The sequence below is a fragment of the Protomyctophum bolini genome (genome assembly GCF_963924005.1).
Source record: "Protomyctophum bolini genome assembly, chromosome: 2".
Lineage (NCBI taxonomy): Eukaryota > Metazoa > Chordata > Actinopteri > Myctophiformes > Myctophidae > Protomyctophum > Protomyctophum bolini.
The window spans coordinates 28,324,598-28,337,696 of NC_137863.1; the positions used below are offsets into that span (position 1 = coordinate 28,324,598).

General features: G+C 41.9%; 2 protein-coding genes across 3 annotated transcripts; one reads left to right on the forward strand and one right to left on the reverse strand.

The window, feature by feature from the left end:
- Window positions 1-154: 154 nt before the first annotated feature.
- rpusd4 (RNA pseudouridine synthase D4) lies at window positions 155-2,095 on the forward strand. The gene is made up of 6 exons (XM_080788129.1): window positions 155-613; window positions 798-1,002; window positions 1,120-1,213; window positions 1,299-1,449; window positions 1,554-1,651; window positions 1,798-2,095. The coding sequence occupies exons 1-6, from the start codon at window positions 256-258 to the stop codon at window positions 1,987-1,989; spliced, it is 1,098 nt and encodes a 365-aa protein (XP_080644255.1). The 5' UTR covers window positions 155-255; the 3' UTR covers window positions 1,990-2,095.
- A 180-nt stretch (window positions 2,096-2,275) lies between these two features.
- On the reverse strand, window positions 2,276-12,862 carry qrich1 (glutamine-rich 1). Of its 2 annotated transcripts, none has more exons than XM_080788107.1 (12): window positions 12,683-12,862; window positions 11,449-11,713; window positions 10,552-10,617; window positions 10,074-10,202; window positions 6,728-7,561; window positions 6,335-6,494; window positions 6,028-6,182; window positions 5,834-5,948; window positions 5,624-5,732; window positions 5,342-5,493; window positions 5,172-5,262; window positions 2,276-3,383 (listed from the first exon to the last, which is right to left on the reverse strand). In XM_080788107.1, exons 2-12 carry the CDS (start codon window positions 11,695-11,697, stop codon window positions 3,194-3,196), a joined length of 2,250 nt encoding a protein of 749 aa, XP_080644233.1. In that variant the 5' UTR covers window positions 11,698-11,713; window positions 12,683-12,862; the 3' UTR covers window positions 2,276-3,193. The 2 variants fall into 2 exon arrangements, with proteins under 2 accessions (XP_080644233.1, XP_080644234.1); XM_080788108.1 differs by lacking the exon at window positions 12,683-12,862 and adding an exon at window positions 12,393-12,531.
- Window positions 12,863-13,099: the final 237 nt, after the last annotated feature.

Genomic DNA, 13,099 nt, shown 5'->3' on the forward strand with positions numbered 1-13,099 from the left:
CAAACCACCAATGTTGAATGGGCGGAGTTTTCTGACCCCCACAATCACAACACACTACTGTTATCCCGCCAGTACGGCTAGTCTCGGAGTGAAAAACAAGCCAACCAACTGACCCCAAAAAAGGAAATGACGAAAGATCACAGGAAGAAAAACACGTCATTCATGGTCCATGGATGGATGTGTGATTGACTGACTGACAGTATATGACCTGTATATGAGTTTATATGTCTATGAGTTTACCACTCAAGCGCTACCATGAACACGTGTAGAGGAATTCGAGAATCTTGCTCCACGTTTGCCAAGTTATCACATGCTCTCACACGGAGCCATGCCACTGTGGCTAAAGGAGCCCCCAGCCCACAGAGCCCTGATGGCGACACACCTCGGCTGAGAGCCATTGATCTGGCACGGAAGATCCAGCAAGAGAACAAGACGGAGCAAGACAAGACGACGGCGTCCCCACGGGAGAAGGGGGTCGCGGAGATTAAACAGTACACTCAACAGTTACAAAATGTTCACCCTAATGTCTTAGCGAAGCATTTGCATAATACTGTGCTGTTCCAGAACGACGATCTGGTAGCCATCAATAAACCATATGGGGTTCCTGTCCAAGGTAATTCAAATGCTGGCACTGTGTTATTTGAGTGAATGTTTTATACCAGTGGTTCTCAAACTTTTTAATTCCAATGACCCCCAAATGGAGGACCCTCGTGGGTCCAACCGTCCATTTGGTTCTTATACCTGTACGGATCAACTCTGATCAAAACTCTGTATTTGTTTCCATTTATTTCTCACAGATAACTCAGGGGCCACCACATCTATTTCCTCTGTGCTGCCAGTCCTTAACAAAATGCTATATGGGATGAAAAGCACATCAACGCTATATCCATGTCTCGGCATAGAAAAGGAGGTCACAGGAATTCTTCTACTGGCAAAGAGTGAGGAGATGGTGGATCACATACTAGCCCTCAGCAAAAATAGCCAAGTGCAGAGGAAATATTGGTAAGACATAGAATATGGATTGCTGTTGTTGAGTCGGCAGTCTGTTCTTGCCCACATGAGATCATTATCTGTCCAGATGTACATTACCACCAGAGAATGATCTGTTTCCCTCCACAGGGCCATCACTGTCGGTGTGCCAGTACCGTCTGAAGGGGTGATTGACATTCCTGTTATAGAGAGAGAGGTCACAGGCTCTCGGCGCCATTTCAAGGTTGCTCATCTTAAACACTTAAAAGGGTAGAATGGTGAGAAACCAATTATACACAAAGATCCTTATTCAATTATCTCTTCTTCAGATGGGACTAAGTCCAGTGTTCAGGGTGAGTGACACAGGAGAGGGAGTGATCAGAGTTCGTTCGAATCGGCAAGCTCAAGGTGCTGTGACTCAATACCGTATCCTGGAAAGTGATGGTGGTTGCAGCCTTGTAGAACTCCAGCCACTAACTGGTAAGATTGGTATTGGGGCATATTGACTGCTTAAGTGGTTTAGCAGCTAAACCACTGATGTCAGATGAGTCTTATTAATCTACTACTGCATGCTATGGTCATAGGAGTAAAACACCAGATGAGGGTTCATATGGCATTGGCTCTGGCATGCCCCACCCTTGGGGACCACAAATACTCCCATTGGACCAAACTGGCACCCCAGGTATGTGACAATTGTTTTTCCACTTTCAAAATAAAGTGGAGGCTTTAAGTATAACCATATCACTTGTATAAGCAGACTACACATTTATCTGTTCAATTCAAAGTGTTTGGCTTATGAAAGTAACTGAGCAACAACTGCATCCTCAGAAACTACCGGAAGGTGTGTTGGGAAGGTTGGGAGTAGAACAAAGCAAGGTCCGTTACCTGCCTCTTCATTTACATGCCCGCCAGATGATACTGCTGGGAAACGATGGTCAACCCGACGTCTCTGTAACCTGTCCTCTGCCCAGATTCTTCACCAAATCACTACGTCAACTGCGGTTAAATCTTAAAGCTTAATTATTTCAATAGGCTCATTAAGAGTGTTGCTTCCTTGAAGCATCCGAGTGCTGCACATACATTAGAAAGCACCAATTTAATTGGTAAATACATCCCATAAATCCTGTTGACTAGTTGTTTTACACTTTGAATGTCAATCTGGCAAATACTGTATATAAAATAAATGATTTGCCAATCGTTTGTCAGTGAATAAAATGATAGAAACAATTGCTTGCATTTCCAGTAGTTACAGAAAGCCCTGTAGATGACAATTTCCATTGCCAAACCTTATTTCATAGTTTTTCCTCAACATATGGAGCTGGGGATTATTCTACTCTGGTTTCAAGGACTGATGTGCTAAATAACCAAACGTTTTTCCATTGGTGTATCATGAATCAAACAATGGCTAGTGTAATTAAAACAACCCTTGATTAGTGTATGGGTCACTCAACACTGGAGTTAACTTGAACAATATTTCACCAGGTTTAAAACTACTTGAACTTCAGCTTCATTTTTCACATATGCACAGGTTCAAAATGATTACACAATTTCAATTTGGGGAGAAAAAAAGACACTCATTCTTCAGCTTATAACATTATAATACATACAGGGGATCAAAAATGCAGGATAAAAAAAAAGTTGTGAGCAGAGGCCCCATAATTGTCTATGAAAGTGTTCTGGGACATGAGAAGTTAAGACAACATGACGTGAAGAGTGAGCTTAACATGAAAAAAGTCAGTGCCCTAATTTTATAATATTGACAGGACTGATTTCATTACAACATTAATCATTTCTAGCCAAGTTACTTACAGAGCAGCAGCCTGAAGAGTTCAACAGTGACCCGACACAGGTCAGATGAAAAGCTTTTTCAAAGGTTATCAAGGTGACAAGGTCATTGAGGTGACAATTTAGAAACCTAATAGCAGTCCATCACTACTGGTCTTGAAAGGAGACATCTGTACTGTAGATGAGTAGAGGGATCTATTTGAAAGAGACAAAGAAATCCCTTAGATGAAAATTTGAAGAAAGATGTGTTCATTTTCTTCCTTGAAGACCGTTTAGGCTAAAACCTAGTTTATAATCTGTAGTAAGACAGTGTCACTTACAAAGAAATAAGGTTTTTAGCAAGTGACACGTCCTGCAATGAATTATAAATTAAGTAACAGATTTAGAAGGGGATACTGCATAGAGTCAACAGTGGAGTACGTTCCATTTCAGTCCATCCTCAGTGCATGTTCCCTTGCACAGTGTTGATGGCATCCTGAATCTCTCGGACCACGACGATACGCGCAAGCATACTCTCCATTTGTTGCTCGGTGATGGGCTGGGTCGAGTACCATATTGGACTATTGGGTGCAACAACTGGCTCTGGCGTCAGGTAGTATGCATCGTTGCGTCCTTTTGCACTCTGAGGACTGAGATAAAATGAGGGATTTTAGTTTTATCATAATGGAAAAAGATCTACAGGTCAAAACAACTGCAAGATTGATATTTTGCCATGCCCTTTTTGAATGGCATAGGTTATATGGTTAAACAATGAACGCAAAGATGGGTACATTTATATCTGCACACAGAGTTATAGCTCTCAAAATAAACGTTTATTACAAGGGCAACCTTTTGTCCATATAGGTCTTCAAAATTACCTGATGAATGAAAACATTGCCCTTGTTGGGTAACAAGTGCCAAATCGAGCTGGAAAAGAAATTCAGCATCTCCATAAAGCTTGTCAACACACTGAAGCACAAAGTGCTCTAAAATATCCTGGTAGATGGCTCTGTTGACTCCAGTGTGAAGTTTTCACTGTCAGTGGACCAACACCATGCAGATGCCCAAATCACTGTGTGATCAATTCCAGAGTCAACACAACCATCTATTAGGATATTTTACAGCACTGTGCTAACGTATGTTGACAAGCTTTATGGTCATACTGATTTACTTTTCCAGCAGCACTTTGCACCTGCCCACAGAGCCAAAACTACTAGTAATTGGTGTACTGACCATGGTATTACTGTGCTTAACTGACCAGCCAACTGGCCTGACCTGAACCCCACAGATATTCTAGGTTGTATTGTCTATAGTGTGCGACACTAGATTCAACAATACAAATGAGTTTAAAGCTGCCATCAAAGCAAATCTGGGCTTCCATAACACCTCAACAGTGCCACAGGTATTTGACCTCCATGCCAGACCAAGTAGTGGGTTTTTTTTGTGGTCTATATGAGCTATATGTCATAATCAAGATATATATATATATCCCATCTCTCTCCCCCTTTCCTGTCAAACTACTGTGGATCTATCAATAAAAAGCCCCAAAAATATCAAAATAAATAAATAAAGTACACCAAGAATGATTTGAATTGGTGTTTACACTGAAGAAATTCAGCTTAAAAACAAATGGTACGATAAATAAAACCATTACAGCAATAAGAGAAAAAGCAAAGAGATAAAAGTGATCTAAGAGAACACCTTGGTAATAGAGGTAGGTTTTCAGAAGTGCTTTAAAATATGCCACTGAGTTAGGGCGTCCCAGAGACTAGGTGCCCGATCACCCATAGTGACGAGGCACGCTTGAAAAGGAGTCAAGAGACATCCAGCACTTAATGTCTGAGAGACATGAGAGACTCCGGGATACATACAGTACTGTATTGCCTCATTTGCCGGCATCATAATTGGGAATCTGCATAACAGTGGAAATTGATGTTGTGGTTTCTAATATGGCTCAGTGGGAGCATGTAAATTAAGAATGGAGTGGACTATGGGTGACATCACAGGGGGGACCTGAGGATGACGCCTCCCCAATCACCACAGAAAAGTTCCTATCTGTAAGGTAGGAGGTGCAGCCAGTTTTTTCTACACTGTTGTTTGATTTCCCTTGTGTGGTCATTTAACCAGTGGAGGACATTCGGTTTCTGACATTTGGTTTTAAAAGGTGCAATTTTGTCAACGATATTTGTGCAGATAGTTGAAATCAACAGTGTTGAGACTGAAGTGGGATGGAGGGAGCAGCCAGGAAGGCCTGCTGGAAGCGAGAGGCAGAGTTCACATTAAAATGACAGGGGCATAGGAGCCGAACATGGAAGCAGGGTTTGAAAGATAACTGCTTTGTGATCAGATTCTTATCGAACACCTGTCCTAAATGCATTAAGATGTGCACACAATCTTATCATTGAACTGTAAATAATGAACTCCACTTGGCCACTTACCATTTGAAGAGGTAAAAGTCATACAGTTTAATGGGACAACGAAGAGGGTTCTCAGGGTCCTCGATCTGCTCTTCATACATATCGTCACTCACTGAAACACAGGCCACCCAATGGTCAACATCAGTCAGCAATGGGGAGACTAAAACTATGAAGTCAAATGTATTGATCACCTTTTTGGCCAACGTGATGTTGACCGTGTCCTTTTAGGAACCGGATACTGGTAGTTTTGTCCTTGGGATTGGAGGGGTTCTTTTTGGTGTGTCGTAGCACCTTGGAGAAGGCCACCTTCATATGCTGCTCAACTGTTGTCAAATGGAAATACCTGGAAGGAAGAACATTTTTCAGGGCAGTTATTGAAACGAAAAGAAAAAAAAGCTATGTACGTTATTTGTGGCATCTGCATGATCGATGACTATTTCAGGTGCCACAGTTCAGAAGACTTGGTGACTCACTTGGTGTTGAAAAACATTAGAGTTGTAAGTAGTGTGGCTGGGGAATGTGCTCCAAGTTGTTTGCACTCCCACAGCATCTCTTCTGTCACATGACTTGGAATATAGTACCCTGAAAAAAGGGCACCTGTGAGTAAATTCCACTAACAAATACACTGTATATAGTTTTTAGTTTTGTGTGCGTTTAGAAAACAGAAGATAATTATCCATTACCTAGAGGATGAACGTTGGGTCTCCAACCTTCTAAGAGTTTGTGTAAAGACTGACCGAAACGTGTGTAGTATGGATCCGAGAAAATATCATCCACACGTCCGTTTTCAGAGAGATACTATAAAGAGAAATGCACATGTAACCTACCATGTTGAATACACAGGAGTCAATCAATGTGTGTATGAAGGAATGCAAACCTTTTGTATACACAAGAAGACATAATATAGGACATCAGGTTCAAAGCACTCTTCCTCCAGTCCTCGTGCCTCCTGGGTCATCATAGCTAGACCAGCATTTAACTCAGCTACTGCACTGGACACCAAGTCCTCTTGAAAACGTAAGGGTTGCCGACCTGAATACGCACAACAAGGAAATTAAGAAAATGGTTAGAAACTTAGAAAGAAGGAAATTTAAGTCACATCAAGGAAAAGGCATCAATGGAAAATGTAACTGCAGGTACAAAGCTGTGTGTGTGTGTGTGTGTGTGTGTGTGTGTGAACTCACGGCCGATAGGAGCAAGCTTTTTCTGCTCCTTCTTTTCCAGGTCCGCATTTTTTCGCTGCACCCAAAGGCGCCAGACATCCAAGCCCTCTTCTGGCTTCAGACAAATAGGAACTAGAAGTTCTGCAGGAGGCTCAGCTTGTGACTCTGCATCTGCTTGTCCCTGTAGCAGACAAGAATAGTTTTTTAGTGTTCAAGAGAAACGAAACTCCAAACTTACAAGCGTACTTGTCTTGTACATGGTTGTCTGCATTTCGAAATTGAATTAAGGCATAAACTCCCAATGGAGACCTTATGAAAAACCACACCATAGTGGAATTGAATGATGCATATTTACAGAGAAATACAATTTCAATGGCCAGGACTAGAAGCAAAAGATACCGTTTCTGTTCTAACCTGCAGGTGAAGCTGCTGTTCATGTCCTTCTTCTCCTTGGTTGTTCTGTTGATTTGGGTCCCAGATTTGTACTGACTGTGTGGTGTTGTATGCCCCTCCGACTGTCTGCACAGCTACAGGGATGTGAATGTTCCCGTTCATGAACTGTGCTGGGAACAGGGTCTGTACGATCTCCTCCTGTGTTGCAGCAGAGAGTGTGCGAGAGTTGGATGCCATCTTGTCCTTATTATGGGTGGCAGCAACGTGAACTGTACTGTATGCCTCCTGGGGGATGGCAATGTGAGCAACTCCCTGCTGTTGTGGAGTGGAGTACACAGGTATGGTCCAGGTCTCCCCAGTGGGACCTGTGATTGTGCCTGTAGTGCTGTAAACCTGAGTGCTATCGACAGTGAGCAGATCTGGCCGTATGGACACATAGCTCTGCTGCTGTCCTTGAGGGATAGCCAGGACTGTGGCCACCTGCTGACCCTGTGGAACGGCATAGGACACTGACAGAGGCATGTCCACCTTGCGCTTCTTGGCAGGCTGGAGGACAGTGGGGACATTGCCTGATCTCCTATCTGTCTCCCTGGGAGAGCCCTGCTGCTGGGAAGGAGACATAGCCTCTATGGTCTGGATCTGGATCTGCTGGCCACCTGGGAGTTGGATATGTTGCCCGCCTTGCAGTTGGATATGTTGCCCACCTTGCAGTTGGATATGTTGCCCACCTTGCAGTTGGATATGTTGGCCACCTTGCAATTGAATCTGTTGACCGTCTTGTAGCTGGATATGTTGGCCACTCGACAAGTGTATCTGCTGTCCACCAGCTACAGCTGCTATCAGTTGAGCCTGTATCTGTGAAATAAATGGATATTTTACAAACCAAGACTTGTGCATCATATGGTTGTACTTGACATGGGGAATGATTTTTTTTTTCTCTCTCTCTCTCTCTCTCTTGATCTGCACATAAATTAACAGTAAGTGTATGCCTGTGAAACCCAACAGTAACAATGAAATGAACAAACACTGCAAGATTTCACTATATGGGTATACTATCACTACTAGATTTCATTATACTGGTACCAGAGTGTAGAGTAGCGACACGCTTTGATCTCACCACAAAGCGGGTGCCAAACATTTCTCGTGTGGCTGGAACTATCCCATTGAGATAGAATGAGCACTTCGGCATGTGATTCAAATTGGATTGGACATTCCGTCCATGATTTGTGGCATTCTTTTGTAAAATAGGCACCTCCAGCTAAATTCGGACGACGATTACAGCAGAACGATATGGACTATCACAATTCTGCCTGTGGTGTTTTAATCAGATAGGTCCAGAGATCATGTGTAGTGTGTACCAATCTTTGTGAGATTTGGACAAAATCTGTAGGTGGAGGATCTATCCTGACGCAAATAGGCGTGGCCTATATGGAGAGATGCATGCTGAGCCAAGGAATCCATTTAGATTTTACAACCCACAGTTTAAGAGTTATATAGGCCAACACGTAAAGTGGGCTGTTATAGCGCCACCATGAGGCTGACCAACTACGTATATACAACATTTCTCTTAGCAAATACAAGCACACGATTCCTGATGAAGCCGATCGATTTGATATATGGCTGGACTCGTAGGGTTGGGATTCGGAAACGGGTCCATTTCAGACCCGGTTCCCACATTGCGGATCCGGAGCCGGTTCCATCGTTTTTTTATTAACGGTTCCCCAAACGGATCTCATCAGTTGTCATTTAGCTCCGCTGTGTCTGTGCATGCATGCAAGCAGAGCCTGTGGTGACGTCACCCCACCTACATGAGTGAGTGGGGTCGGGGGGGAGGATACGCCCACTGTTCTGTGCATTCAGCGACCGCCGCGGAGCGAGTGGGACAGTATGTCGAAGAGATCTCCAAAGTGTGGTTAACAGAGAGGGAAACGACTGAGGCTGAGGCTGAGCACGCAAAGTGCAATAAATGCGATAGTTGCCAGCAAAGGTTGTTGCAACTTGTACCATGTCCACATTGAGGAAACATCTCAAAATCAATATGCCTACACATCGCGTTTGTGAGCCATGCGGAAAGCCGTGCCCGCTCTCCCCGCAGCTCCACCACAGCCGGCGGGGGACGATCTGATGCAAGGCTGGTTTACTTTCCCCAGGCTAGTAACGTAATGGAAAATAAAAACTACTAACGTCTACAGAGCTTTTCATTAGGCGTATTGTACAACTGTATTTTATGAATCACGTTAACTATAGAGCCAAATCAATTTGTCTGCACTTACTTTTACAACTTATAAGTGACTCGATCAATTGCTTTTGATTTGGCTCTAAATTAATCGCGTGGCTGTTGAGAGCCCAGCGTTTAGGAGGTGCATATACCTCCATAGATTGATTACTTTATAAACAATTTGCAGAAAAAAGCACAGGAACGTAGCATACAGTTCAATACAAGGTCTGCTTGAGGATTTTATAATCCAATAAAGCACTATGGCTTGTTTCCATTAGGGTAAGGGGTCCTTCATATTAAATTTATTTGAACATTAAAGACAACATTTGTCACTACAACAATATCATTAATGTGTACTGTATATTTAATATACAGTACAAATTGCAATATACAGTACAAATTGCAACAATGATATTGTTGTGGTGGCTAGCTGCTGCTGGTGGTGAAGTTTAAATAATAGTGCCACATCATAATTGTAAAGTGCATTTTCAATAATTTGAATGAATGAATTTGTGTTTATTATGTACTTGGTTAGGTTAGTTATAATTATAAGCATAATCTATGTCAGAAAAAAGGGGAAATAAATAATATTAAGATCCGTTAAGGGAACCGTTAGGAACCGGAACCGTTAAGAGGGATCCGGGAAGGATCCGGAACCGTTAAAATCCTAACGAATCCCAACCCTAGGCTGGAGTGCATGCCTTCAAACTGTGGGACAAGTAGTCCAGCAAAATAAGTTACTCTAAAAATAATAAAGTGTTAGTTACTATAGTCTGGTTGCACTGATTATTCACTGATTGCACTGATTATTCCAATCATCTGTCATGGCCTTGGGATCAAACATTAAAATGTGGGAAGTTTTACATTTCCATTTTCAGTTTTTAAGATTAGGAACTTCTTTCTTGAAATGTTTACTTTTGTAGATACAAGGTTCATTTTGTGATAATACCGATGAGAAAACTAAAACATACAGAAACAGAGTAATATTGTATGGAAGGCATTGGTCCAGCCACTATGCTATTACTGGTCTGGCTCTCTTCTGCCATCCTGATGATCTGTGGTGTGGTATAAACCAGAGACTATGACTGTAGTAACTGGCTCTGAACACACCAGTAGGCATGGGTAATGAGGTTTTAATAAACAAAGTACCTGTTGGTGCTGCTCCTCTGTAAGCTCTCCTTGCTGTATAAGCTGTGCTCCTGCTGAGAGGGCCTGCAGCTCCTGCTGAGACGGAGAGGCCACCTGCAGTACCTGTCCATGCTGTCCCTGAATCTGAACCTAGATTAAATATAAACGCAACATACAGCATTCATATGCATTACTAATAGGGTATGGTTTATTAATTATTGTCTTAGTTAACAGCATAAAAGCATAGAATTTGATTTGACTATTACCTTAGAGTATATTCTAAAAAGAAAAGAAAAAAAAGCCCATAGCTAATTTTGTGTGAAATTATGTAGGCTTGGTGAGAAATAAATACCCCCAAAAAAGCTCAAGATGTAAGAGATTTGGTGTATAGGGAAAAAGAGCAAACAATTACAGAGCCAACCCGAAGTATACAGTAGAGGGCTTAAGTAGTTCAACTTCAGAGCTCAGAACAACCCACAGTTGTTAACAACAAACTAACCTGCACAAATTGCTGCTCAGACTCATGATGTGGCTGAGATGAAATATCTGTAGATGTCACCTGTACCTATCAGAATGAAACAGAATGAGGTGTAGTGGGGAAGATATTAATAATATCCTTCAGGGTATTGAGAGAAGGCACTGGGATCCTCAGAAGAAATCAAATTAATTAAAATAGTTTGTGTCCCTAATCTGTAAAACCACATCGTTTTGCTTGCCTTAGTTGTTTTTTGCCCCATGTACTGTGTTTTTGTGCTGGGGAAAAATAACAGCCAATTGGAGATCTTTTCTACGGAGTCTCTGGGCAGAATATGCTCCATCGGGGGAGATACATACATATACCTCCCCAACGTCCCGTACAATAAAAACAGCACACAAGGTAACAATTACTAAAAGACACAGAAAAAAGTGCAGGGAGAAAGGAAGCCTGTATAGGGCTTAATGGTTCTCACCAAAAATAATAAACAAGTAGTAAGTTAAACAGTCATCAAACATAAGACACAACAAACAAGTACCATGTGTGCAGTTTAAAGTGTTGGCATGTGTGTGACTGTGTGTGTGCTCGCAACTGTGCATGTCTGCACATGCGTGTTTGGGTGTGTGTGTGTGTGTGTGTGTGTGTGTGTACTGTGTATGCAGAAGTAGGGCTACAATATATGAATATGGACAGTAGAAGCAAGTGGAGAGGCTTGATTCATTAGGATGGCCCTCAATCTATGTTTAAAGTTACTGAGTGAAGATGAGGAGTTGGTGTGTATTACATAGTAAAGAACTTCTGTGTTTATTGGCGAACTGGCTATGATGAGTGGTACGGCTGAAGGGCGGATGGAGAATATTATATACAGGAGCATCCTATTCAAAAGTATGCCAACAATGAAAAAAGGAGTCCTGCTCTTACCGGACAAGCCAGTTCTAAGAGCGAGCCAGCCACCTCTGTACTGTCAGTGTAGACACAGTTGGTGCCCTGATGGTACACCATGGTGGTGGTGGTGGCGGCTGTATCACCCTGCTGGCTGAATTCCTGTAGCACCTCTGGTCCCTTTGCAAGGGATTCCAAGAACTCCTTCATCCGGTGCTGAGGGACACTGCGGGCTTTTTGTCTCACATACTCATCAAATGAGACCACACCACTCTCTTGGTCATTCATTGCAAGTCAGTTCAGCCTGGAATTTGAAAAAGACGAGGGGACTTAAGTTATATTTACAACCATAACAAGCCTAGCTTACAATGCAGTAGTGGTACACACAGTATGTAATGAAGCATTGCCTAATATTAAAAACTATAGGATAAAAGTGTGAATGAATGGACTAATTCAATTCGTTGCAGCAGAGTGCAGTGAGGTTATCCCAATGATCCCAGGGGGCAAAGTGAATATGTCAAGTTCCAAAGTTGTAGTACATCACAGTGCACTGAGTGCAGTTTCCTTCTTTGCCAACATTATTATTGTATGGTACCCCACATATCACAATTAGAATCTGACTGTTTTAATTAGCTGTGTGCAACTTGCCAAAATATAAGGTTGTTTTGCTTGTGGTTGAAAACGACAGAGTATGGTACACAACAGCAGGACATACTGACTGTCAAACAATAGTATCTAGCAAGTTAGCATAGCAATGTTAGCAAGGTATTTCTTTTACCACAAGCTAGCTTACTAGTTAGATTGCCATCTAACGTTAACGGCGATTTACGCCATCGAAAGACAACTTTATTCAACTAGAAGCCCTTTTAATTATCCAATAGGCATAAATACAACACCAATCATAATGATTTCCAGCAAATGTAAACTGGTGTTAGCTACGTTAGCTAGCTATAGCCTGACGGGTCTGTATCCTTTCATGCTACCTTAAATAAAACCAAATCCTCTCCTTTCCGCCAAGGCACGGCGTTTAAAAATAAAAAAGACGAAAAACGGCTAATCATCAAACAGCTACTACCACCAGCATGACATATAGCTTCGCCATAATGTTGATAAAGCCACAATCTATGGTGAAAACGATGCCGTAATTATACTGCAATACAGTTAGAACAGCAGCAAGCTGGCGAGGTCTCTTCTTCTACGTGTGCTTATTTTAATGTTGCTATTGGTCCATATTATAACCAAGCTTCGACTATTATTAATGCTGCAAGTTTACCAGGTCGACCAAAGAACATGTGCAGTTATCCAGCGGAGTCTCGAGAAGTGCCACTCACAACCACCATAAAGCCTAAAACACATGCAATACCATTCACTGTATTTGACCAGGAAAATTATAAAATGACGGAAGTAGGCCCTGCCAAACAACGCAAATCCTCGGAGTGCTCCAGCAGGGGCCTCACTGGCTGCACCGAATGTGAACATTAAACAACACACATTCTCTCATTATACACACACACACACACACACACACACACTATATATATATATATATATATATATATATATATATATATATATATATATATTGGAATGGTAATAGATGGAGCTATTTATAAGAATATTATAGTTATTTAGAATATTATAGTTATTTTAAACACTTTAAACAGCTTTTATCACTAGAGAACTCTTGAAA